Source organism: Anopheles coluzzii, chromosome 2 (assembly GCF_943734685.1).
Source record: "Anopheles coluzzii chromosome 2, AcolN3, whole genome shotgun sequence".
Taxonomy (NCBI): Eukaryota; Metazoa; Arthropoda; class Insecta; order Diptera; family Culicidae; genus Anopheles; species Anopheles coluzzii.
In genome coordinates, this window is record NC_064670.1 from 116,047,514 (window position 1) to 116,074,495 (window position 26,982).

The 26,982-nt window shown below is 43.3% G+C and overlaps 1 protein-coding gene across 1 annotated transcript; it reads left to right on the forward strand.

Annotated features, from left to right (window-relative positions):
• The first annotated feature begins 2,099 nt into the window (after positions 1-2,099).
• On the forward strand, positions 2,100-23,340 carry LOC120950779 (uncharacterized). The gene is made up of 6 exons (XM_049605938.1): positions 2,100-2,310; positions 12,219-12,403; positions 12,492-12,564; positions 13,733-15,139; positions 15,207-15,426; positions 22,518-23,340. The coding sequence occupies exons 1-5, from the start codon at positions 2,223-2,225 to the stop codon at positions 15,371-15,373; spliced, it is 1,920 nt and encodes a 639-aa protein (XP_049461895.1). The 5' UTR covers positions 2,100-2,222; the 3' UTR covers positions 15,374-15,426; positions 22,518-23,340.
• The last annotated feature ends 3,642 nt before the right edge of the window (positions 23,341-26,982 follow it).

The following is a 26,982-nucleotide window of genomic DNA, read 5'->3' on the forward strand; positions in this document are numbered from 1 at the left end:
TTGCCGCGTGCCTTAAGTGAACTTATATCGTGCAGGAATGTGTATCGCATTTTCCTTCTTTGTGCGTTGTGGTCGCACTGAGTGAAACATTGCCTCGGCGCTATATTTGTTATTTTCTGCTCGTACTTTACCGGCAACGGAAGCAAAAAGGTGCTGTGGTTAGGTGGGTCATTTTACTTAGCGGTTTCGCCTGCCTGGTTGATATTGCTTCCCGTCCAAAGGGAGATTAGAAGGTGCGGTATGCGTCCCCTTTTCACCAAGGGAGTTGGGCAAGGGAATCATGATAAGTTTCTTTTTATGATTGAATGCGATCAGCAATTCGCATTGGGTATTATTTATTTTGATGAGTAGGTAAGATTCACGTTTAGCAGATTTAAGGCCTGTTTGTGCTTTAAATGTTAGTTTGGAGCTGACAGGGAGACCTCATAAGGAAAAATTGATCAATAATAAATAAGTATTTAATTAAATACCTGTTGTTTTCTCGTATGGTATGGTTGGTTGGGTTGTTTGAGAACCGACTGTGTGTAACCACTTTATTGCCTTCAATTTAGGCTGTTCACTGGCTTTTTTGCGTATCGTGAAAAGGGATTTCAATGTTGGCTAAAGCTCGAACCAATTAACTCTCGCCGTGAAGGGTTCAAATTCATTGCCAACCCCTACCCATTACTGTGAACGGTTTGTTGTGTTACCGGAATTACCATACCCTCGTGTGTGAAAGGTTTATTGTGTTCCCGAAGTTGACGACACAACGGTCGGATCGAAAATGACAGTTGCAGTTTCAACGATGTACTGTACTGATTGTGTTTTGGATTAAAAAAGTTTCACTCCCGTTGAAAGGGTTGGATCGATCCCGTAGCACATGGCTTGCGCACGCCAAGCGCTACATGATACATGAAGTTAATCGGAAAACAAGGTGACGTAATTAAAATCGCCACACGAGGCGAAAGGATAATGGAGCACATTCGGTAGCTGGTTTGGTAGAATAATCCGAGTGAAAGGCACTTGACCGATTGATGGTAGGGAAAATGTTTGTTTTCCATTATTTTTGCGCTATAAAGTGAATGCTTTATACTTTAAATGTTCTTTTTTTCAATAAGCATAAGCAAGTGTTCCCAAACGAGGAAAAACCGGTTAAGCAGAACATAGGAAAGAAAGCTTATTGAATTGAATTCACCCGTTAGTATCGAGAATTTGGGTTTTGGCAACCTAGTGAACTAAAGGAATTGCGTGTAAAATGTTTATTTTATAAAAAAGTAGGAATTTCATTACGATTCTATGTTGCAAAAAGTTTGTCAAAATTTGCGAAAATAATATGAAAATAGAAGACGTATTTTAACACTATGAAAATAGATTGATTTTGCTCTCACATCACAAATATAATGTCTATGATTAAAATGGTAAAAAAGTCATTTGCTTTAGAAACAAACCAATCGTTGCGAGACAAAGCAAAAGCACAATAGCAATGAGCACAATTTTCTTCTCGCACTGGTACAATCATCCAAGAGTACTAAGTATGTTTGAATAGGAACAAAATGCGTGGCAACTTAATTTGATTCCACCGTCAGCTTGTTTTTACACTACTTAACAATCATCACGTTTCTTTTCCACCTTTACAGCTCACCGAACATTACCAATCGTCGGTTCCGGGTACCGCGGTCTACTCCGACACTCACACACAAACGCACGGACACCGCTCTCAACCCGTTCCGTTGAGCGCTGTGCAATCGTGGTGCAAAGGAAACCAAAGTAAGGTGTGCAGTGACAGCGAGCGACGACGGCAACCAAAGGCAGCTGCACAGGGATGCCGTAATGAAGTGCATACTCAACGGAAGCAGCATTAGCAGCGCTGGCAATGATGATGAAGCGAGCAGTTGACATGCAGCAAGTGCAACGAAGTGAAAGAAGGCATTCAATCGTGGTGATCGGTTCGAAGCTGTCAGAAATTCAATCGAACCCGAACAACGTTGCCCTGGAAGCTGGTGTGGTGTAAGGCAGCAAAAAAGCACCCAAACCTAGTCCTTTGCTGTGTGTGTGTTTGTGCTTGAAGCTGTGACAGTGTAACGGTGGATTTTCGCTTTTGGGTGAGCTTTTTGTTTTTCCCGTGGTGGTTGTGCAAATTGAAACCAAGAAAAAAGGGGTATTAATTCTGTGCTGATTGGTGGAAAATATAAATCAGTGAAGTTAGGTTTCACCTCCCGGTTAAAGGAAAGTTGATCGATAAAATGGGAGGTAACATTGGAATAATGTCGACGGTAGCGGCTTTACCGGTAGTTATCGTGCTGCTACTAGTGACAAGGATGTCATTGTGTGGTAAGTTTATTTCCTCACTGAGCTGCTTATATTTTCAAACTGATTTTTAGGAACACGAACTTTCTCACGAAAATGAAGCCAAATGATTCTCCTAAATATTCAAGTTGTTACCATCGTTACTGTTGTTGTAGTAGATCTGGCAGCGAGACAATCCAATTCCATGGAAAATGATTTGCTTTTTAAATGCAAAATTGCTTCTGTCACCCAAGAGACTGTATAACTTTGGATTAGAAAATGGAAAAGATTATCATACCGATTTCAATTCCTTACTGAGCGCTAAAATTAAATATTCTCAGAAATACACATTCACCAAGTCCATTTGACCAAATAATGTACAAATAAATTAAAGGGCATCGCTAGTGAAGAAAGTATCAACAAAGAAAAAAACCCCGATCGATCCAAGGCTTATCAGATGGTGGAAAATACTTAAAGGGCGATGAACAGATTAACCTACCAGGAACGGGTCACCCGAAAATGGGGAAGCGGTTGTGGCGAATAATTATTCCTGAATGCTTCATGCGCCGCTTCCGTTCATACCGTTTGAAGCGGTCGGAAATGCAACCAAGCAAACGGAATCGCAACTGGAGGCACCAAAAGTCTGCACTCATTGCTGCCCATTTCGCCCAAATTCCTGGCCTATCTGAAATGACTGAGCGTTTTGGAATTGCTCCAGGTCTAATGAGCCTAGATGCTATAACGGCTCAGGCTTTTCCATCCGACTGTGTGTGTGTGTGTGTGTGTGTGTGTGTGTGTGTGGGTGCTTTGAACAGTGCCGTTCACTCATTTGTGATGCATAAAAGGGCGGCTCATCCATTCCCGGTAGCGTCCAGAAAAGCATCACCTCCCTTAATGAGATCGTTGACAAGTGCGAGGAAGCGGAAAGGAAATGAGCATTTAAATTGTCCATCCGGTCCCGGGGAAGGGGTTTTTTGTGGGCCACGGCACACACACACATACACACACTCGCACAAAGGAAACAAAAAATAATGGCTGAAAGTACTGACTCTAGCAAAGACGAACTGCTAGAGATAGGGAGAGCGAGAGAAAGCAAGCAATCGTTTGCTGTCGGAAGCTTTAACGTCCCTCAGGAACGCTACCCGACGTCATGGCAGCTCGTTGCCAGGCGTTCATGTGCTTGGGGAATTCGATTATTGCTCGTGCCTTTTCCCTTACACCGGCACTGTGATGAGTTACTAATGAGAGCTGAAGTGTGATGGAAGCGAAGGTAATGCGACGCCTGTGACGGGGACTGATGATGTGCTGTGACGGTTGTTGCGGGGTCTGTTCCATTTTGATGCGGGCTATCTGTTTTGCATTCCTTACTCTGATGTAGTGTAAAAATTAAGTGTCTAACTGTAGCTGGAGACGGCTGGAGAGGGAGAAAGTTGATGTGAGGTTAAGCAAAAATTGTGTTCAAAAATAGAAGAAAGGCAAAAAAACAGCAACTGCGTATTTGATATCTACTTTGTTTGGAAGTCAGCCGGGGCTTCTAGCTGCGTCTCTTCCCAACAATGAAGTCTGCTTTTGATAAGGAGCTAAAAACTCTTAAGCTTCTTAACAGTACGATGAGCTCGCAAGCTTTCAACGTTTCAGTAGAAACACATTTGAAGAAGAAATGATATTTGAATAGTATTATTTTCGATTGACTTGGTGTAGATATTTTGTGCATGGAATTGAGAAGGCAATGGTTGACCTAAATATAATAATTACCATTATTATTATTTACAGCTACAACTTTTGCATATATTGCTACTAACGCACCGTTGAAAAGCATCAAACTAGGATAATAATAAATGTCAGTTTGTCGGTAGTTTGACACTGCTTTGCCACAACAAAGAGCCACTTTGAAATCACAATACAGCAGCTAAACGCTACCAAACTGCTTCGGTAAAGGTTTAGCTAAAGCGGTTGCAATTTAGCGGAAAAAGTTATCGCAAAGCGCTTCCCAGCCTGGACGATAACCATGCTGCTCGGAACCATTTTGCAGAGACACACGATTAGGGAGGGATAGCGCGAGCGGGTAAGAATGGGTACAAACTTTACCGAACTCGATGGCCATTGTAAAAACTGCTGGCAAAGGTGCAGGCTTGATTAACGACACTTTTATTGCTTTGTGTGCTCCGCCGCTCGGCTTGCATTTGGTTGTTGCAGCTTAAGGCACACACACACAGTGTGCAGTGTGTGACAGTGGCTGGGAGACTGCATGGTTGGGACTAACCCAACCGGAGATGATGAAAGGGATTACCAGTGGGCATTGTTTGTGAGGATTCCATTCCCTTCTTCACGTAACACGTACGATAGCTCGTGTTTGGATGTGGCAACTTTTCCTATAAATATTGCCACCAGCTCGGTGCATTTCAGCTCCAGATGTTCGGTCTGGATCGTGGAGAAGGATTTACAGGATTTGAGAGCAAAACTGTGGTGCGTGTTTCTATGAAAGGAATCGGAAAGGGCTTATATTAGTGTGTTTTGGATTCCAATTGGAAAAGAATACAGCAATGGTCATATATTTTTTATGTTCTAGGATTGTAGTTTGTTTAGTTTATCATCAACAGCAACATCAAGTAAAGCTGTTAATGTAACAGTGATATTTTACGCACTTTTTAAAAGTTAAGTGATAGAGTACATACGTAAAAAAAGTATAATTCGGATAGATTGAACAACATCGACGCGTCTCTTTTCTTTGTTGATCGGCAACATAAAATATACGCGGATTTGGGCTTGAATGGGAAGCCGCAGAAACTTCTTCATTTTTGAACTGACACGAGGATCATCCGACGGAATCCCCTTCGTGACGTGTATGAGATTATTATTGCATCACTCAAAGCAAGGTTTGTGCACGTGATAGATTGCGGAAGAAAATGTTATTTCCTTTCCCTGGGTAGACTTTACCACAACCCTACTCCTGTCCGTCTGTACGCGTACGCTTTCTTCTGTGAGGGATAGAATTTACAAATCCAACGGTACGGAGAGAGAGAGAAAGCTCCGGTGTTCGTGGAAATGGTATCAAATCATCCTATTTACTCGTAATATCTAACCCCAGCGTATGAATACGAGATGAGACCGGGAACCTTTGCTTAACGCTGGACAAGAAAATCGATTGTTTAGCCCTGGAAAAAGATAGACAAAGGCGGACAGGAGGGCAATGGGGCAAGATTCGGATTCGTTTCCGAGAAAACCCGGTACATACGTGCTTGCATGCAGTGCGGTGTTGCAGTTGTTGCAGTTCCGTGTGCACAAATCCAGGCACTTCCTCGACAAGATGATTCCTCAGGAAATGTCTTCCAATTGCACACGGCGACCCGGTTGTAACCGGTTGTTATCACTACTGACACTAGGTTGTAGTGTAATCCCGTTGCACAATCGCCATTCACATGCACCATAGTGTAGCTGTAGTGTTTGGAGTGGCCGACCCGGGATGGTGGTGAAGGACATCGATTCCTGGCAGGCACTGAGTTCACCGAGATATGACATGCAAACAAACGGTACCGTGTGGTGACGACATTCAGTGCGCCCCGGCAACCCAGTTCGTACAGCTGCCGGCCACAGTCCCGCTTTGACAAGTGGTTGGCCGCGGTCGGAAGGAACACATGGAAAACACATACGGAGCAGCATGGGGATTTCGAATCAGAACTCTCAAATCTGCCGTCCGTTGGCAAGGGCATAGGGAATGGGTTTTGAAATTGGCTTAGTTTCTTGCGGTTGAGATGTTCAAAAGGGAAGTCTGCGGTGCAGCGTGGTGCATGGGACGCGGACGGATGGAACTTACGAGAGCTTGATTTGGTCGGCAACTGTCGGTCTATTCTCTGCGATGTGGTAGTTATGCGATGGGTTGCTAGCGTAAGGCTTACCCGAATTTATATCGGTATTATAAAGTGTGTGTGCTTCGCTGCTCGCTAGGGCACGGTGTTTTAGGTCACCGAATCGTTGGTCCGGAAAGCGGAAATCGAATATCGACCAGCGAGTCTGCTTCTACTATTTACCATCATATGCTTCACCGGTGCGTGATGTTGAACGTGGACGTACGGTTGGCCTCCGATGGTCGACAAAAATCACGGCCGCACGTTTGGGAATAACAATTGGGAATGGAAAGCATCGAGGCATAACAAAAAAAAACTGCTACACAGCAGAGTGAAACAAAACCGGCGTCAGACAAGGTGAGACGTGACGTGTATTAGGTACCCTGCAGGTCGGCCTTGTTAGTGGACGAATTTCTATTTCGATCGCAAAAACCAGGTGCTTTAAGAATGTGCGGGGAAAGATTAATCGGCCGACGATTGGAGGAAATGTGACCGCTCAAGTGGAGCCTGTAGGGTTATGGTTAGGTAGACTGTCAAGGACGAACGGTGTTTGCTCGTGTATACGCTTGGGAAATGGAGAGCTTCGGTACGACGGAAGAATAGTTATTAGAAACACTTTACCTTATTTCATGCTCTGTGGAGTTGATGGAAAAAGGAAAACAATTGTTTTTGGATTTTTGGCCAGTGCAACAACAGAGCAGTAAGATAATTTTACCTTAGTGAATGTGGTACTTTGAGTTATTGCCTAATATTATCTAGAAAAAGCATGATCAATAAAATGCCCGCTATTGTCAGCATCATGTACAACACATAAAAATGTATCGAAATCATTGCGTTAAAAATGAGAAAAATCAAAGCCCCAAATTAGGATCAAAACGTAGCATAATGTACCGAAAAACCGTATGTACTAAAACACGTTGCCTTGCTTGTCCGTTTCCTTTCCATTGCTTTTTCATCCTTATTGTTATGCCTCGTGTCGATAAACTTCACACGCGAACGAAGCCAAACTTTCCTCCCGGTCCGGTTTTGGTTTATTATTTTAATGAGCCTTACTTTGACGGCCGCAGATCTCGCTAGCGGCAGTTGGCAAAACAGTCGCACGATGGATTTCTGCTGACTTGGATGGATAATACAAGTTCACCATCTTGAGGCAGTTTTGGAAAAAAAACTGCGAAAGCATGGATCCCCCCTTCTTCCTGCGGTACGAATAAACTTTCCACTGCTGGTGCCCACTCGCGAGTAAGCGGTAAAGAGAGAAAGCGAGATTGGGAGTCACTTTGCTTTTTCTTCCAAAGCAGAAGTTTTCTCCCGCCCCCCAAAGTCCCTCGTCGACCTCGTAGTGTCTGGGTGGATTGTTTTTGGAAGGCGAAGTTAGGCAGCGACGTTTCCTGCTGCCCACCCGCGGGACACGGTGCTGTGAAATTTAGGCTCCCGTGGATCCGCTAAGACGGCAGCAGCTGATCCCAACATTGGCCCGCCGTGGCTCACCCGGACGGTGGCCCGGGTTTTGACACTTGCATTGGGTGGGCGCTGTGCCACGAGCAAAGGAAAGCTCTTAATTCAATCAGCCGGAAAGCTATGATTTTCAATCCTCGCGAGAAAATTGGCGAGTTAGCGCGTGGAAAACTCGCGACGCGCGTGGGCAACGGGAGAAAATGCGACTGGAAAAACGAAATAAAACTGATCTCGAGTTCGGTTTCGTTGGCTCAACGGTTCAGCTGCACTTTGCAGCAGCAGCAGCAGCGGTGGGAGAAAAATTAAGCGCCGGGCATTCAGTAAAGAAACCATCGGTTACGCCGACACAGTCCCCATGTGGCCATGTGGAAGGCAAAGTTTTCATAAATATTAAAACTTCCTCTCGCGAGCACGACATTCACCCGGCCTAGTGGGGTTCCTTTCCAAGCCAAGCCAAGATGGATTAGAAGGTCAATAGTGTTAGGTCGGAAGGACGGTAGGTGGTGGTAGTTGTGCGAGGAAATTTGTTGGGAAAGTTTAATTGCATCTTATCAGCGCAGCTGATTAGGCTCTCACAAAGGTTTTTGTCGGCGCTGTCGGCACAGGGGACGGATTATTCGCGCTTGGATTATTTCGTAGGACGGACGCTCTTCCGCGATCGGACAGCTCTGATAGTGAAGTGTTATTAAGATTTATGCGCAGGCTAGGAAAAGTTGGTAACAAACATAGTTTATGATAAGCATGTGATTGCGCAAAGTTGGTAAAATATATTGTCGAAAACGAATTTCGTTGGAAATTGGAGGAATCTCAATCGAATTCGGTAAAAAAGATAGATTAAATCGTTTTTTTATAATGGCATGAAAATGTACTGAATAAAGTAGTTTATGCTGGAATAATTCAGTTTATAAAAAATATCCTGTTTTAATAGGGTGTTTGACTCTACAAGTTAAAATCTAAAATGTTAAAATGCCACCAAACTTGCTGTCCAAAGTGAAATTGGCAGTAAAAACTGATGAGCAATGAGCCGAGTATTGTATGAAAACTGGCCAATTGCAATCATCAGCAACCGAAACCACTTACCGTCGGTTTCGCAGCAGGCACTTTGGAAAATTTCTATCTCTGAAACTTGTGCCGTCAACTTTTCCGTTTACCTGGTTGAATTCCTGCAGCACACCTGCGGGGGAGGTTTGAATTCTTCCTGCAAACTTAAACTGCTCCCGCTCCGAGTTTCCCTCCTTTTATGCCACGCTCTTCTTCATTCTGCTTCTTGCAGACATTTCTAACCACAGTCTGAAAGAGTTAGCTAATATGCTAACATGTTGTGCGAATGTTGTAAAACTCCCTCGCTGGCAAAGAATGTCTTTTTTGCACAGATTTGCTAACAAAACCAACGTGCACAACAGCACGGGAGACAGGGTAGCCGCTTGCCCGGATGGGCTAGCTGCAGTGGAAGGATAAACTTTGGCCAGCGGCTTTTGCAATCACGTACCAGTTAGTATGGCTAGCTGAAGAAAGTTTCATAAGTTTTCTTTTGAGCTGGTTGTTAATAGAAAAGTGCAAAGTGGCCCTGGCCGCATCCCAGGTGGCAATACTTTCATCGGTTGGCTGAGACACTTTCCGCGAAATGGTCTGTTCCGACTGGTGGGTGAATATGAAACGCTCCCTACTGGGGATTCCTTTGGAAAAAAAATGAGGTGGAAGATGAGAATAAAATTATAAAACTCGTCAACATTCCTGTGAGTGGAAACACAGATTTTTTCGTCGCTCTTTCTGCAAACACTAGGTTGACAAGTTGATGCGGCTTTCGAATGTTACTGCTTTTCTAGTGCGAAAGTCATATTTATGTATGAGAAGCAACGAACGCGGAACAAGTACTAAAAGCATTGAGGTGTGTTAAAGCGAGAGATATTATTCAATCATGTAAAGGTTATACAAACAAATTAAATCCAATGATAAAGCTATCCAAACGCGTGCTCATTCCCTATGAAAATGAAGTACCCTTGTATAATGACAACATAAGCATCCCTATTGACGACGATCGGTGATCTTGAGCATCCGGTTTTACAACTCAATTTTTGCACGTTATGCTCAAATTACGCTGAAAACCTCGACAAGGGGGGAAAGAAAACATTTGCTATAAAAATAACCGTAAAGTCCGCCCGATTTCGTTTACTCTGCGAGCCCTTGGAACGGGCAGGACATCCTCCCGGGGCGAGTTGAAACTTTCCAATCAGTTCAGCTATTGCCACCGGGGGATGATGGGGGCGGAGAGTGTGAGTGCGAGCAGCAGCCAAGAGCAAACTCTGCTCCCGACTACTGGGAACGAAAGACAATCGCTACAAGACAAATCCAGTAAGGAGGGGGAGGGGGGGTTTGTTGAAGAAAGTTCTGTCCAAAGTTACCACCCAAAGCCTCCTACCGGAACCCAGCTCCCCAGTGGTTGGTGGTCAAATCTGCTTTGCCCGGTTCGGCCCGTTGTGCCCCATTGTATTGAGATATTCTTCTTCTTAGACTCGGCTCGAAGAAAAACGACCAGCGTCGTGGACGGAGCATACGGAAGGAAAATCTTGTGCGAATGGTTCGGTGGAGCTTTTTATCGCCCCATGTGAAAACATTGGGAACCATTATTTTCCTTTACTCCACGGAGCGTTGTGGTGGGTTTGGTTGAGCGGGTAAAGGAGGAAAGTGAAGGACATGGGTGTATGAATGTTTATGATATTTAAAGAAGAATGAAGACAACCATAACGCGCGCATAAAGAATCGAGCGTTGTAGCTTTACCGGGGAGTTTTCGGGTCGGCGGGGTTTTCCAGAAGCGTTCGTATGGTTTTGTCAGTTTCCAACACTCCGGATGCATTCTCGGCTCGGCAAGTGGATGGTTTTTATCCATACCGTTAGCTGTACACGCCTTATTTCCGTACCAGAGCACATTCAATAGGTCATTTCGCTGTGCAGGGTTGGTTGATGTATGACAAACAGATCAGTTTATTTTATCAGTTTATCCGTACAAACACAATGTTTGATATTATATTTATTTAAGTAAACAAATATATTGTTGTCGATGGTTGGTTCGCTGCATGTTTTTGTTCAAGGTAGTTTACAAAAATAGTACAAAGTAAAGGGTAGCATTTATACGATTATCTAAGAGGAAAGTAAACCCTGTCTTATTGTTGTTCCTAAAAGCATTGCAACCTCCGTTGCACTTTCTTATTTGTTTTCGTGGACATGAAGAAGACAAGTAGACGAAACAGCTTTCAGGCGCACACACACACACACACACACACACACACACATCCTTTCAAAAGGGAAAGAGAGTTCAAGTACGCGCAAGCATGAATTGTGCAACGACCAAGTGCAAGCTGTGAATACTTTAACGCTCTGTCGCCGTTTTTGCCGGTCCGGCTGTCGTCAACCGGCTTCCCAATCGTTCCACAAGCTCTCCACAAACATCGTCTATCATTTTGGGTAAACTTGTAAGCAACGGTTGACGCTTTCGGTTCCCGCCTTCTTCTATTCCCCCCCTCCCCCCCCATACCGTACCTCCTGGACGAGACAAGCAAAACTTGGAACAATTGTACGAACACTTGGCATACGATACGAGCGGAACGAAAGAAAGAGAATTTATGGAAAAAAAACATCGTCAAACGAAAGTCGGTGAAAAATTGGATCCTGTTCCTTCAGAGCAGGGCAGGCGGGAAGCGCTTGGAAAGAGTCCCTTTTTTGTGTGCGATCGATTTTTCACAGCACAGGCGAAGATGGCGGGAATAAAAAAGATCGTACAACTGCACTTTGTGGCTTTGATGGCAACCGATGGCGGCGAGGACAGGCTATCGGTTCGAGCATCCTTTTCTTGCGCTGCTCTCGAGTGGACAGACACACACAGAACAAGAAGAAGAAGAAGAAGAAGAAGTGCTCTATCCATCGCGCTCGAGGCGAACACGGGCGAACAGTTGCGCAAGCATTGTAATGTGCATGTCCACAAGAAAACACGAATGCAACTGTATGGCGACGATAAGAAGAGTTGAACTTTTTCCTGCTCGTAGTTTAATTTTACCCGACTCCCCTACAGGGGGTGGAGTTTCCTTCTCTCATTTTCTCTTCCCATGTGGATGGTTCTGTGTGAAAGATGCATTATCTGCCGGGCATTTTGTTGTACTGAATTGAAGCGGAAATAATAACGATAAGCAAGTTGCGGCTCACCGAGTCGAGTCGTTTTGTGGTGAAAACTTAAATGGGCCGACGGTTGTTTATCATTTCAAGCAGCCGAGTTGCTGAATTGAATCCTTGCGCCATTTTTTTTGTCTTAGAGCGTTCTTCTAATGGGAGGAGCAGCAAAATGAACATCCAACGGCCCGTTGTTTTTGTTCCCAAAAATTCTACCAAGTGGTTCCCGCTCTTTGTATTGTTAATTCGTTTGCAGACGTGCTCCTTGATGAATGCTGTGTGTGTGTTAGTGTTTGGAGTGGATTACAAAGCTGTTCGCAATGGTGTGGCTCTGCTTTCGGGGTCGGATGAAAAATCACTCCCCGTGAAAAGTTTGCTCGTCCAATCTCGCCACCCCCCGGTGGTGGCGGAGATTGTTTCACCCCGAGATCGATTAATTAATGGAGGGATGCTTATGGTTTTTTGTTTCATCTTTTTCTTCTCTTTCCCAGTGCCGACACATTTCATGGAGATGGAGCAACACTTTCGCAACAGCATCGATCTGGACGCGGAGCAGACGGAAGCCCGGTACGATCAGGAGATGCTTTCCGACATCATTAACGATAACGATCGCGGTGAGCTGCAGAAGGCGGAATCTTGTTTGGTCGATGACTACAAGTACGACCACGGCCAGAAGGTAGGTGTTTGGAGAACGAGACAGGCTTTTCTTGCTGTGTTTTGCAACGGTAGAATTATAATATTTTTCTCCCTCCTTTTGTCGACAGATACAACGACTGGATCCGTGTGAAATTTGTCTCTGCATTGACGGGGAAATATTCTGCTGGTGGAAACAGTGCGGTAAGTGATGTACCGGGGACAAAGGACAGGGAAAATGATTGGATTCATTGAATGGAAAATCCGTTTTCATGTGGTTTTTATATTTTCTTTCACATGAAGCTCATGTAAGTGTTTTTAATACGGCTAAACCATGGTAAAGTACATAGAATCGATGAAATATGCTACAGGAAGACTATTTTCGATGAATATCTGATAAAGTTAATATCTTTCTAACCAAGTAATCTTGCATCATTTGTTGTATGTCAAACGTGGTGCTTACTATTTTCCTCCACAATCTTTCACCTATAAAGCAATGCTTCTATATATCTTGTATCGTTCGTACCGTTCTGCCGTTTATAGCTATAATTTAACTATTCCAAAACAAAAACGGATCCTCATGAACCTAACAATACAGGGTCCTCTTACACTAAACCCCTTTTCGGTCCGCAATCATACGTCACCTGCAGCGGAGGAGAATCTTTTATCTATCCGTCGTAAATTAATGCTGCCATCGGTTTACCATACTGGCACTGGTGCCGATCGATTTTTGCTACAGTCCAAAGACCAAACGAGCCTATCTCGTATGCTTTTTGGCAGCATTCAGGTCAACCAGCTACTAATCAGATGAACATTTTTCATCCACAAGCATGTGCTGCGGTGTACCAGGGCTCGTTCGGGCCTGTCGGAGTTTGAGTCTACTGTACCGGGCACTGTTGTGGGCTATCGTGATTTATCCTTTTTGCGGGAAACGGATCGGCACATCCCTTAAATTCATAATGCAATTTATGGGCATACTCTTGGTACGATAAGAGGGTGACCGTGGCCGGGATGGGCTGGAGATAGAATGCTGGCAAATTGAGAGTGTCACTTAAGGTAATGCAATTTTTCAACAGCTTTTTGTTACCGACCAGTAGGCAAAGGACGCTTTGGTACCGGTCCAAGTTGTGTATGGTGGTTTGGATGCGAAAAAGAATGCACATTATTATGGAGTTGGAAAAATAGTACGAAGGACATCAGCACATGATTCAAATTTGATTGTAAACGGGAAGGATTTGGATCTTAAAAGAGGGAATATTTGGGACATGAATATCTTAACAAAGCAAAAGTCCAAACTATGATGATTAATCCTTTTTAACTCAAATTATATTTCTGGTTGATATTTGAATGTAAATTCTTGGCTTTATTGCAGATTCTTTGGCGAAAACAGTAGATGACGCGGATCCACAAATCAGTTCACCTCAGCAAGCACCCAAGAGTGATCAAACGTCAACGGAATTGATCTCCGAAGCGTCAACTGTCATGAGCACAGCGTATGAAGCAAAATCAAAATCATCCTTTGACGCCGTGGCCACAGAAGACAATAGGAACGGAGCTACACGGCTCGTGCTTGCAGATTCGCTTAGCGACGGTGGAACAACAGTCATAAGCAGCACCTTACCGATTTCAACACCCGCATCGAAAGCGCCAGACAGCGATCATAGCTCCTCGGAGACGGTAACGCATCACGGATCGGTGCACACTACGGATGTGCTGGATGGAATACCAAAGAACATTTTAAGCTTTCCACAGACACCACCAATCATGATGTATCGCCCGGTATCGATGGGTCCTATCACGGCCACCACGTCGAGGGAGGGAAAGTATGTAGACGGTGGTCGCAAGGTCACCAAGGTCGGGTCGGTGGCAACGGGAGTTCGAAAGGGGAAAACCGGTACGTTGGGACACAAAAAGTTGAAAGAACACAAAAAGAATCTCCTGAAGGGGAAGTACGAAGGGGAATTTTCGTACGAATTTGATCGCAAACCGACAGTTTCGATTGCGAGTGACGCACTGCCGAAGATGTCCGAGATCGACTCTAGCAGAGAAGGTGACAAGTTCCGTGATCAGTCAGTGGAAGTAACCGAGAGAAACAACAATGCACCAGATGGCAAGAATGGGCCAGAACAGGAGCAGCAACAGTTCGGCGGGTACGGTTATGGGATGATCCACGAGTCGGAGTCCGAGCACCGACAGGCAACGGTTCCGATGCGGTCGCATGATCGGGATGTTCCACAGCACTACATAATCACCTCGTCCGGGCATGTGGAGATGTTTGACGATAGTGGAGCGATGGCAGGACCTGAGCTTGGGACCGAAAACCATGGCGACGGACTTGAGAAGCAACCGTATCGGGATGTGCTCAGCTTCGATGGACGAGTATCGTCCCGTGTGACTCAGGATCAAGCGACAAACGGTGATGAAGATTCCGACGTTACGGATAGTGACGAAGGGGACGATGAGGATGAGCGGCTGGATGACGTTGGTGCTGTTGCACCAGCGATCATGCTTACTACAAACGTCACCCAGGGCAAGTACAGTCTCGGCGAGGGACTGCATTCGACGCAGCTGCCTCCGTCACCGTCGTCGGTAATTGATATCCTCAACTCAACAACGCTCGAAACGACGGACTATGTCGATGGGACGAATCACTCCGAGCTGATCTACCCGGAAGTCCCGTCCATGAGCAGTAGTGGTGGTAGCAGTAGTATCAGTAGTAGCACTATCACACCACCGACCACCAGACAGGATCAAAGTGAACAGCACTGCGTTGTTATGGGTAGGTTTGTGGAATTTATTTGCGGTTAAATGTGATTTAATATAAATTGAATTTCTCGTACGAACAGGCGTTACCTATCCGGTGGGGGCAGTGCTGAAACAGGAAACGGGCAACTGTCTGCAGTGTGTGTGTGTCGCCGGTCCCGAGAATGATCCCGCTCCAAGGGTTACCTGTACGCCCCTGAACTGTCCACCCTTGATACTGCCGGATATTCTGGATGGGGCAGGATTTTAAGTGGAGATGGGAGCAATCATACACAAAATAGGAACAAGATGCAAAATGTAATGGTAAGTGAAAGAACGTTGTTTAGATACGGTTTTATTAAGCTTTTGGTTGTTTACTGTATGATTTTGTGAGCCTTAAGTTCGACCAAACCAAGACTCTTCCAAAGACGATCGATATGCTTCGATTGTAGGACATGTACAACCTTTCAAAATTACCATACATTAGGTTATGTTGACATGACTACGCTTACTGCGGCCCACTTTCCGGTTCAATGAAATCGATATCTAACTCCAGTGTCATGCCAAAGCATTTACTTTTCCCGGTGAAAAGATGTTCAACCATAATTACAGTAATTGAATAGCAACCAGCCAGCTAACGACGACAAAATTTGCATTGAGAATTCAGATGGATTTCCCCCTGCCGATAGGTGTCTGCGGCTCTGTTCTAATGCACTGAGCTGGATGTAATGTGAGCGCAAAATTTCCATAACGTGCGAAGGGATTTCCCTGCCATGAAGAAGCAGTGAAATAAAAATCCCTCATCGTAATGTCAAATAATCAAGTATAAATTTGCATCACTTCGTTTCCGTGCAGTTCCCACGCGCGGCTCCGGCAGGGATGAGCTGAAATCGATCACAATTCGTCGCACACGATGCGAACGGCAATTATGATGCGCAGTTTCGCATAACAATGTTTGCAATGGTACCGGTGTTTCGGTTGCTCTTTTACGGTGAGCTTTATTGTGCTTTTAGTAAGAAGAACACACATACACACATGCGCGCACACGACCAGCTCGGATCGATGTACATTTTTCCATCAAAATTTTCTCACCAGCACCAGCTTCGGTGGCTTTCCAGTGGTGACAACTAAATCAATAAAATTTCAATTTCCTCTTACACCTCGAAAAAAAATCCCAATGCGATGGGCTTTTCCGCTGAAAAGGAGGATTGAAAAGGGACGTTGTAAGCCAAAGCTAAAGCGCTTTTTAGGCCGATCATATTTTTTCTCCAGTATTGACTGTTTGCTGGAACGGCGAATGTATCCGACAACCTGCACGAATGGACGCCATTTTTCATCCGTGGGGAGATTTATTTAGTGGTCAAAGTGTGTGCCGAATAGGGAAGACATGGGATGGAGATGTTTTGTGCGTGTGTGTGTATGGTTTCGATTTTGATAAGCCAGAAGTAGGTCTTCGGCCGCTCCGGATCATGGTCGTTTATGAGTCTTGCAGTTTTTTGTCCAATCGTTTTGCTACGAAGGGTAGGATTTTCCGTTTTGTTCAACATTTCATAGCTGAGAAAGCTAGCGTTAACGATTTACCAGATTGACCCACGTGCGACTGAGGGTGGCGTGAGCTCGATAGTAGGCATGGGATGGAAAGGAAGAGAGCCTGGAATAGGTTTTTGGTACAGAAGTGACATCTCAATTTTCCGCCACTTGAGATTTAGGAGTACTTTTACATACAGCGTGATGCTGCCGGGGAATGGAGCGGATTTTTTTTTTTTTGCGGGAAATGTGATCTTCCCTTTTGCATCAGTGCGAGAATACATTTGCGTAGCTGTTTGTATTTGCTGATACAAATCCTTTTGTTTTTTCTTTTGTTTCGGATTTTAAATTGGGAAGACATGCATATTGAATTGTTTGTATTTTAATTTGTGTCAGTTTGTCAACGTTTCCACAGTCATAAATTTGCTGTTGAGTTTTATTTCATTGTATAGAATGAAATTATTCTCATAAATATCACGAGCAGCAGTAATATCTTTCCAGAAATTAGACCTATCAATAAACCTGTAACTTCATCGCAAATTCTGAATTCTCTGTTTCCAAATTATAATAAATTGCTTACCGCTTACATATCTAAGCATGGAGCAGGGGACAAATTTTATTAGGAGTTAGAGACGAACGTTCAAATTAACTGAACGAACGGAAAAAAAGAAACCATGAAACGAAGTTGCGTTACACAGTTTATTGACACGATTAAGCTAGCCTGAGGCGTAATACGTCGTTCGGATCGATGAAAAAACATAAGCTTCATAAACAAGAAGCTTCCATCTGTCTTGATGTCTTGATAATGATTGGTTCCCGCAGCGATCCAACTTCCGGTCACTAAGGTAATCGTCGTCCGTGGGACATTATGGATTCTTTGATGTAGCATATCGTAAGATTCCATTTTGACCATGTTTGATGGTTTGATGTCACTTTTGCTAGATGGACATGTAATTTCCTCTCAGTCACGTTGCAAAAATGTTTTACAATCTTTCTTGATTGGTTAGTAATTGAATGAAATATACAAGATTGTATGTAGTATGTTTGCTGTAGTTTTTTTATTCATTACTTTGGATTTCAATTTATTGAATTGGATTCAAACTACTTTGTTAATATGATTGGTTGATACATGTTTTGCCACATAGTTTATGATGTTGTACAAACTGTGGCGGCATTTTTGCTTGTAATAATTTATTTATCATTATGTTTGCACCCGATGTTTTATGTTTATCTATTCTTGTTATGCCGTTCAAATTAAATATTGACTGAAGAACCGTATTTGTTGACAACAATGAACAATGAAACAAACTGCATTCCACGTGCGTATTGTTGTACATGCCATGGGGTAAATTTTAATCTGCTTCATAAATTTGCATAATAGAGTAAACTACTTCATCATTGATAAATCAAACAAAAAGAGTGCATAATGTGATTGGAAATCCCTCCCTCCCATCCCTTTCTATTGCAATCGAACGATTCCGTTTCTGCCTAGACACACGATACACTTATTTAGCGCCGGTAGAGACTATGCTAGCCCGAGTTATTAATTTCCTCTTCGCTGGCTGACAGTTGTAGCAATCGATTTGATGCGGGATGGCAGCCGAATTAAGCTGTCAGTTGCATATGTGAGCGGAGGGATGGCGTACACAGCTGCGCATCCATCTGATCAGCAGCAGCAGACATCCAGCAGCGTTTGAACCAGCTGTGCATACGATCGAATGGTTTAACTACACGAATTTTGGTCCCAAATGACTGACGGGCAGGATTTGATCTGAACCAGAGCACGGAGCGCGAAAGACAAGGGAACGCTTGCTTTTCGCTATGGTTTGGGTGGTGGGTTTTGCGCTATTGTTCCATCCGCAACATGGACCGCAACAAGCGGATACAAGCCCTGAACGGTGGAATACTGACGACGAGATGTTGCACACTGGGCCGTGCTTTGGTGCAAGGGTAGAAAGCTGGCTCATTCGACGAGGAGAGCTTGCGAGCGCAGAGCGTAGCTGGCAATTGGATAATTGATGCAGAAACTCATTTAGCTGGCGCCTGTCGTTTGCCTAATTGTATTGTCCATTTAAGCGACTGGAAAATGGCGTCCATTACGATGCTCCATGATGCACGACGCGGAATGGCATAATTGATGAAGGAGTAAGCGGGAATCGTAGTTGCAAAGCGAGATGTGGAATGAAATGAAATATTAAAAAAATCGCTTCATAAAACGGTACAGCATTTGAATTTTAGTGCTTGATTAATATAAATTGATACTTTCTCCATACGTGACTTTTTTGTCGCAAAAAAGTCTGAAAATAGACCGACAAATTGTTCTTGCAAATGCAGAATAGCCTTAACATTTAAATTAATTGCAAACGGTAAAATGCATCCCTTAGCGTTTGGGAACAATCAAGCACACAAAAACCAAAACCAAAAGAGCCGTGTTTTGAGCACGGCACGTAATTACAAACCCCCATCATCAGACACGATGTTGTAGCCTGTCGGATGAATTATAAAGCGGTACCGCCACTTAATTCGATCAGCACGATTAATAGCACGGAGCCTTTCGACCCCGTTTAGGCGCTGTGTGCATGGTACGGTCACCCCGGCTAAGCGATGGTTTGACATCCGTCCATCGTGGTGCCCTCGTGGGGCAGGACGATAATGACCAAACCGGGTGTCCAAAAATGCGTGATCGTGCCGGTGAATACGGGGTCAGCATGTTTGTGTATGGTAATTTCATTCAATCACGGGCGGGTAATCCTGCACCATAATCCTCGGAAAGGATAAATGAAGATGGTATGGGTATCCGGTGGTTGTCCAGTGTTTCCACGTCCTACGTGTAGGTTTTTGTTTGCTTTCTTCACATTTTCGGTGGGTGTGAAAATGGGTTGGTTCGCAAATTTAATGTCAATTAAAAGGCCCGATAAGGTGACAGGCGACAAGGCGATGCTTAAAACTGTGATTTGCCTGCCTTGCGTGTTAGTTTGTGCTTGGTTAATTAACATTCAAATTGTAATTGGAATCAATGAAACCATAATGCTACAATGTTGTATGGTTTGGTATGTTTTGTTCTTCTTTTCTGATCTACACTATGAAAGAAAAGGTGAAAAGAAACATGTCTCAACGTATTTTCTTTCTGATCAGATTATAATTGTAGGTTACAATTAGCAACGAACGATGGCGATAATTAAATGCCCCGGTAACGATGGTTCCTATCATATGCTTGAAATCCAAAGAATCAATTTCCTGCTAGAGCATTCACAAAACATCGCCATGAGCAGCGTTCGTTTTAAATGCTGTGCCTGGTTTAGCTGCTGGGCAATCCATTACTGTAAAACGGAACCCCTCGATTCATCCCCTCGATGTGAGGCGCCTAGTGTTATGCAATTTGCAGCACACACATCCCATTAGCATATGGGCAACCCGGTTCTCGAGTTCGGTTACAAGTTTTAGAAGAGTTATTAATTTTCCATTTTTGCTCGCCGTCGTGGGTGATACGGGGTCTACCGGTCCGGTTTGTATGCACGTTCTAACCTACCTGATTGATAGCCGTTGCCTTCTGATCGGAAGCTGAGGCATCGTTCCGTAAGGATGCTTTCGGTCCGAGCGGAAATGACCTCCACTTTGTGGTTGAACCCGGCGGTGTAGAGCGTACTAGTTCACGGTGCTCTCGGTGGATGGAACGTTTCGAAAGGGTGTAAATTAAATTATCTTTTAACAATAAATCAGTTCATTAGCAAACCAACGGGATGCGGTGCTTAACCAGTCGGTGTAGTTTGACGGTGGGTAAAATGAGCGGGTGGTGGAGAGGATACTTAATGAAGTGGTGGAAAAAATCATCCCATAATAGACCAGAGCATCCATAAATAATGCATTGATTTTCATAGGCAAACTTTTGCCATTTTAATTAATTAAAAGAGATTTTGCTAAAACAAATCAATTAAAAGTGCTGCTTCGTCGCGATTGCCGTGCATCAAAAGGTTCAAATTGGAATGTGACGTGTTGCGGATGCTACCTGGAACGTTTTGTATCTTTCATGCTTAAAAGTCTTAAGTTATGCACAAACACATAATTCCTTGCAAATACCTGCTCGACGTAAGAGAACTGACAAAAATTAGCATTCTTGATGATAGGGGAAAATGTTTTATGAGAAAATTCCATCACTCAACAAGGCATAGTTGATCTTTGTTCAGTAATTGGTATTTCAACTCGTATCACGTAACTCCGTTCTGCAAGTGGAATGGCAGCAAACTGTTTTGCCCCAGGAGGTCTCGTTCACTGCGGCGGTGCTGGAAAGCCTGCCGGGGATTTTCCATTTTATTCTCAATTTGATGTATGCGCCGGGTGGTTTGTGGTTTTGCTCGGTAGTACCATAAATGTGTAGCAATTAAAAGCTAATGCGTAGGGAAAGGTGATTGAATAGTGATGTTTAATTTGTATGCTGTGGGTTGGTGAAGCATAAAAGAGGTTCTGCTCGTGCCAGAGCATCATGCGTTTTCCTCTGAAATGGTTATGGTTTGGGTCGGTTTAAATGGGGTACAAATCGTTAATGTGAGGTGCTTGCTACAAATAAACAACAAAGAGCTGCTCTATTAGCTTCGTGTTAGTGGTGTTAGCTAGGGTGGGCATCCAATGCAACAACTTTTAATGTTTTGGGGCAGAGTGCTATACGTTGAATAGCTCATTTGAATAAAATACCTCAACGGTTCTAAAATGGATTATGTGTCTGAGTTTTGCATAGTCGGAGAGCATAGTTTCTGCCATTTTGAACTGTTTGAAGAGCTTTTGAAACTTTGTTCGTCACCTTTTGATAAACACAATTGAATTAGGGGAGAGGAAATATCCGATTATGTGTGTGGAAATTTCATGCTCCTTTCACCCAAAACTGGGAACCTCTCGATACATTGATAGAAAAGCCAATCCACCGAATGGCAGCAACCGAACATTCCCTAACCTCTGGCAATGTTGGCTTAAGTGTTTGTCTGTCGCGAACCACGCATTCCCGTAATGGAACCGACTTAAACCAAAACCTCCATCTGTCGTGTTACATCAATCTCGCGCTTCCTGTGGAGCGAGGATGGTCGCCCCGAATTGAACTGGATTTGGCATGCCCGCATTCCGTCGGCCATGAGCCGACGTCGAGAATATTTTTCCGCCACACACCACGGTATGTATCGAACCCACGGGCACGGGTTCTCCGGCTGCCGGCATTATTTCCAGCTAGGAATTTGGGCTAGGAATCGATCGAGCGCTCTGAAGATGCGGGTACGGTCGTCCATATTTGGGGTTGCTGGATGCTGAGGGACTACTGTGTAAAGCGAACGGCTTGAGCGACGTTAGACGGGTTCAAGTGTGTATGTTATCAGTGCGGTTCGATAAAATTGCGTAAATTGGAAAACAAAATTGTTCCACCTTTTGCGGTAGGGCGGAAAGTTGCACGAGTCTTATCTCGACGCGCTGGGCGTGTAAATATGGATGAAGTTGGCGTAGCTTTTGCGGAAACGATATGGGAAAAGTTGTTTCTTATCTCTCAAGCTTCCACGACGCAAATGGTTATCGTTGTTCATTGTCGCGAGTGTAGAGGCAAGGCTGACTGGTGGTTTAATGGATTTGGGAGGGGGTGTGATGAAGTCTTAAGGCCACATTGGTGAAAATAAGTTAGCTGAAGCGTGCACTACAACAAGTTTGTAAAATGGGCGGGTTAAATCTGTAGAAAATTTAGAGCAAAAAATGACGATAATGACATTGGACTTTATTATTTGTTTCAAACCTACTATTATTATTTTAATTCATTATGATTTGGTAAAAGTTTGCCGCGTTTCACAAAGAATTGTTTCCGTTTAATTCTAATATCGTAAAAAGCAATTGCAGTATTTTTTTCATAAACTTTCTCACAGGCAAAGTAAATCTTGATGATTCATCGCAGCTAATATCTTCGCGACTGATCACTCATGACACACTCCAACAAGGGGAAAGAGGAAAGGGTCTTGGCAAAAAGTATATCTAAACGTCACCATCTAGCCGCAACACAGTGAGGTAAAACTGTTGGAATGAGTTAGACAAAAAAAAACAGGGGATAATTACATACATAGCGGATCAAACTTTTTAGCGTAGTGTTGAGAAGAATGGAAAACAGAAGAATAGAGCAAAAACAACAACAACAACATCAACCAAAACAATAAGCTAGTCTGCAACAAACGGACACACAATATCGAAGAAAAAATATCACACCGATAAGGGCTCAAACTGGGCTGCCCGGAAGGAAATATATCAAATGGTAGTGTAGAGCAAAAAACAAAACAAAACTTTCCAAACGCTAGCACTAGTGATACTATTAGACGAAGGTGCAGTTTAGTGTAGCGATAAGCCGGAGTGTTTTACGTTAAGCAAACATTTCCGTTTCCGTTCGTCGGGACGGCAGATCGAGCCGTTCTCGATTAGATCAGTAGCAAATCTGTCAGATTGTTCGTTGTGAATATATAAAACTTGTTCTTACTTGCCGAACGGTGACAGCACTTTGGCACACAGCCATTCGACACAGCTCAACACGATAGGAAGCGTATTATGAAAAGCTGCAACAAAATAGACTTAAAATGTACACTCACCAATAACACAACGTGGCTCAAGCAAACTGAAGGTAAACTTTTCGTTTCAACCAATCTGCAAAGTATTAATTACAGATGGGCAGGAAATATAAACCGAAAACCGTAGCTTTTTGGGTGAGATTTGTTTTATTAAGAGTCTAAGGCAAAAAAAAACAGAACACTCCCTCAAGCATATTCTCCCATAGCAAAAACAAAAAAAAAGTTTCACGAAGGACTATTAAAATGAGATTACCGGTGCAAAAGCTCGGCTAAAACCTCATCTACACGATGGCTTCAGTGGTGTTTTCGCTTGGACGTAGGATTAAACGACAGAATATTGCGGATGAACCCATTTCCTTCTTCCTTTCCGTTTCTATCGGTTGGTCAGCCTCTCATTTGGAAACGGTCACGTACGTCACGATTTGTTTGAATGGCGACAAAACGGTGGTTAGTATGGAATGGGAAGCGTTTTGAAAGATAAGAGTGTAGGTGTGTGTTGGAAAGGAACATAAAAGTTTAATGGAACATTTAAATGTATCCTTTTCCGATGATTTATGTGACGAAACGAGATATTCTCCTTACGAATTGTTGGCTTATACACAGCTTTGAGGTTGTATAATTTCAAAATGAATTACACATATGTTGTGTTCATTAAAAACGTTTTCAAACTGGAAAGTAATATTATGAAGAAACAAACGAATTTTAGTCTTCCAATACATTTGTAAACCGAAAACCCTGAAATGGTTAGCTTGATTGGCACTTATCCAGCAATTAGTTATCAAATGAAAAGCTTACATGATTTTCATTCATTGAACAATGGTTTCTTATCTATTACTGCCCACTCACACACATTCTCCATACTACAGTGAGCTACAACAGTAAGCTTAGAGCTGGTGAGGACAAAATGGAAAAGCCGAGTTTATTGAATCAAACATTTGATGTAAAACAAGTATAACTAAGGACCTATACTCTTTATAACCTACCACGTATATACATACTTAGAATAGTTCAACAAAGAAGGGTAAGGAACTAAGGACATTAAGAAGCGATCGGGAGTTCTCTGTAGACACTAACCCATCCCGTAACCCGTGTGTTATTCAGGTCGAATGTTTCTGCCCTGTTGGCATCGGACTCTCTACAGACAGCTTGAGTGAAGGCAGCTCATAAAAAAAAATAAAACAAAAACAAATAGTTTGACAACCCCTTACATTCCCCGAAACACGTAGATCGCAGATGGCAAGATGAATTTGTTCTTAACTGTACTGTGCGCCCGTGTTGGGTGTTCTAGCGCGTTCGAGTTCAATCACTCGTGTTAGTAGTGTAATTTTCTTGCAGTTTAGTGCATTTTTCCCCGTCGAGCAGTGTACAAGACTCGATAGTGGAAAGAGTAGGGATGAAAGGCGTGGTGAAATGTGGCAGCCAGAAGTATCGACAGGAAGACAACAACAACATAAAGAAACACATCACGTACGGATCAAAGGATCGACTATTTATCCAATGAATGATAATTAGGGATGAAGAAAATTGTACTCGATATATTATATATATACACGCATACATACATACATGCATACATTCATACAATACGGTGGTTATGATATGAAACACTTAGTACAGTGGGTGTGGGTTATGGGCTGAATCCCGATACATTCTTGATGGTAGTTTCGGTGCATTGTATTGCAGCCTAACGATTGCAGATCGCTCCCCGGATGTGTGAGTGTGTATGGACAATGGAGCTGGAGCAAATGGGGGTTCCGGTGCAGTCGGGGTGAAGCAAAGTGAAAGTGTTACGTTATTTACGAAAAATAAATCGAAGATTTCTGAGAAAACTTACCGAGGACCGTGATGACGATGGATGATGGCGTTTTTAATTGTTTTTGGTTTATTGCTGCGGATGTAAAAAATCATCAGCGGTAAGTAATCGAAAGTTTTAACTTGTAAGGTAAGTGCTTCTTTTTAAGATGCGTTATTAAATGGCTCGTAATTCATTTATCATTTCATTCCTTCATCTAAATGCTTGTTCATCTCGGTACTGTAAATTAAAGGTATAAATACTTCTTGAAATATGATTTGACAATCGAAGTATTATAACCTAAATTGTATCCTACACTGTCAGAAAAAAACATTGGTTAGATGAAATAAGGGATACATCTTTGAAATCACTGACTTTAAAGTACATTTTTACATACTTTCATACCCGTAACATTATCGGAATTTCATCAAAAGTCGGCCGTATCCGTAACGAATGCACCACACCATGTAATCGAACGTTAATTATTATTATCATGATTATAAGAAATAGTTTTAAGTTGTTATCTTATGATTTGGCGCAATAGCCGCAGTCAGTCTAGGCCAGCCTTCTTCTTTTTCTATTTGGTGTAACGTCCTACGCGGACATGCCGGCATGTACAGGCTTTCGAGATCTATTCACTACCACCTAGCAGAATAGGCAGTACTTGCTACGAGGGAACGGTCTAGGGTCTTGACTTGAACCCACTACGAGCATGTTGTTAATTCGTGCATAAGTGTCGTGCAAGCTGACGACTGTACCATGGGATCGCTTCCTAAGCTTGCTATTGTCACTACTAATGGGCTTGGCTATACAATAACAGTCAGTCCTGCTAATATGAAACATGATCCATACGGGGTTTGAACCCATGATAGACATGTTGTTAGGTTGTATGACGTGACGCTAAGTGTTTAGTTCACCTTACTTAAAGTGGAAATGGCTAAACAGCAACAATGTATCATTTCAAACAAAACAACAACCAAACATACAACACTAATCCATGTTTATTTCTGCATAATTTGCCCTCCTGTATGGTAACCACCTGGTACGACCTTGTTTATTCAGCTAGCCTTTTGGCATTGGCAAGCACCGTTTGTCTACCTTGAATGCCACATTCCTGTACGATGCTAATCACGCTACGAAAGAGAGAACAAAAAAACTTGCATACATTACCCGCTGTCATACGGCAATATCAAAAAAAGCTTTTAAAATATTTGAAGAAGGGTGTGTGGCTGCTGCCACATTCCACCGCTGTACGAAACCTGCTGACCCGGTGACGCAGTAACGGTCCGGGGCGACTGATTGAGGTGAGCCGAGACAGATTGACGGTATTTGAGGTTTGATTGCCGGCATGAGGTCAAACAGCAGAACGAGGTGGGCCGTTTGATTTCTACTTTTATTTGAAAACAAAAAAACAATCACACATTATCTTATCGAAATAATTAGTATAAAAAATATACAAAAGAAAATGAATAGAAAAAAAAACTGAGAAACAAACTCCACTATCCAGTATCGCCACCAACTCGTCGTGCACTGTAGATGCTTAAACGGTAGAATTAGTGTAGGTATCATAGCAACCGGCCATGCTCTGCCCCTGCCAGACAGCGCGAAGGTGGTACGAACGTTGCTCAGACTTAAAGCAGCGAATGTGAATGAAAGATCACCGAATTAAAGTATGAGCAGATCTTGGTGAGAGATTTAAGCGGGCGCAGGCAAGCCAAGACCTCAAAGATGATAAAGATGCAGAAAAGAGAGAAGGGGCTACAGAATGAAGGAGTGGGTAAAAATAAGAAACAGTGCTGCTGGCAGACACGGGCCTAAGAGGCAAGACGGAAACCAGGGGGCAGGTGGAGTAATAGAGAAGGTGAAGGAATTTGGAAAACATAAAACCTATCGTCGTGTGGTGGGATTTTTGTTTTCTTGCCTTCTTTTGCCTCATAAAATCATCCAGAGCATCCAAACATTGTGGGAATTAACATTCAAATCCAC

Coding starts and splice junctions, on each gene's coding strand:
- LOC120950779 (XM_049605938.1), top strand. CDS start 2,223: ATGGGAGGTAACATTGGAATAATGTCGACGGTAGCGGCTTTACCGGTA. Junction 12,565..13,732: donor CTGCTGGTGGAAACAGTGCG/GTAAGTGATGTA, acceptor GCTTTATTGCAG/ATTCTTTGGCGAAAACAGTA. Junction 15,140..15,206: donor ACAGCACTGCGTTGTTATGG/GTAGGTTTGTGG, acceptor TCGTACGAACAG/GCGTTACCTATCCGGTGGGG.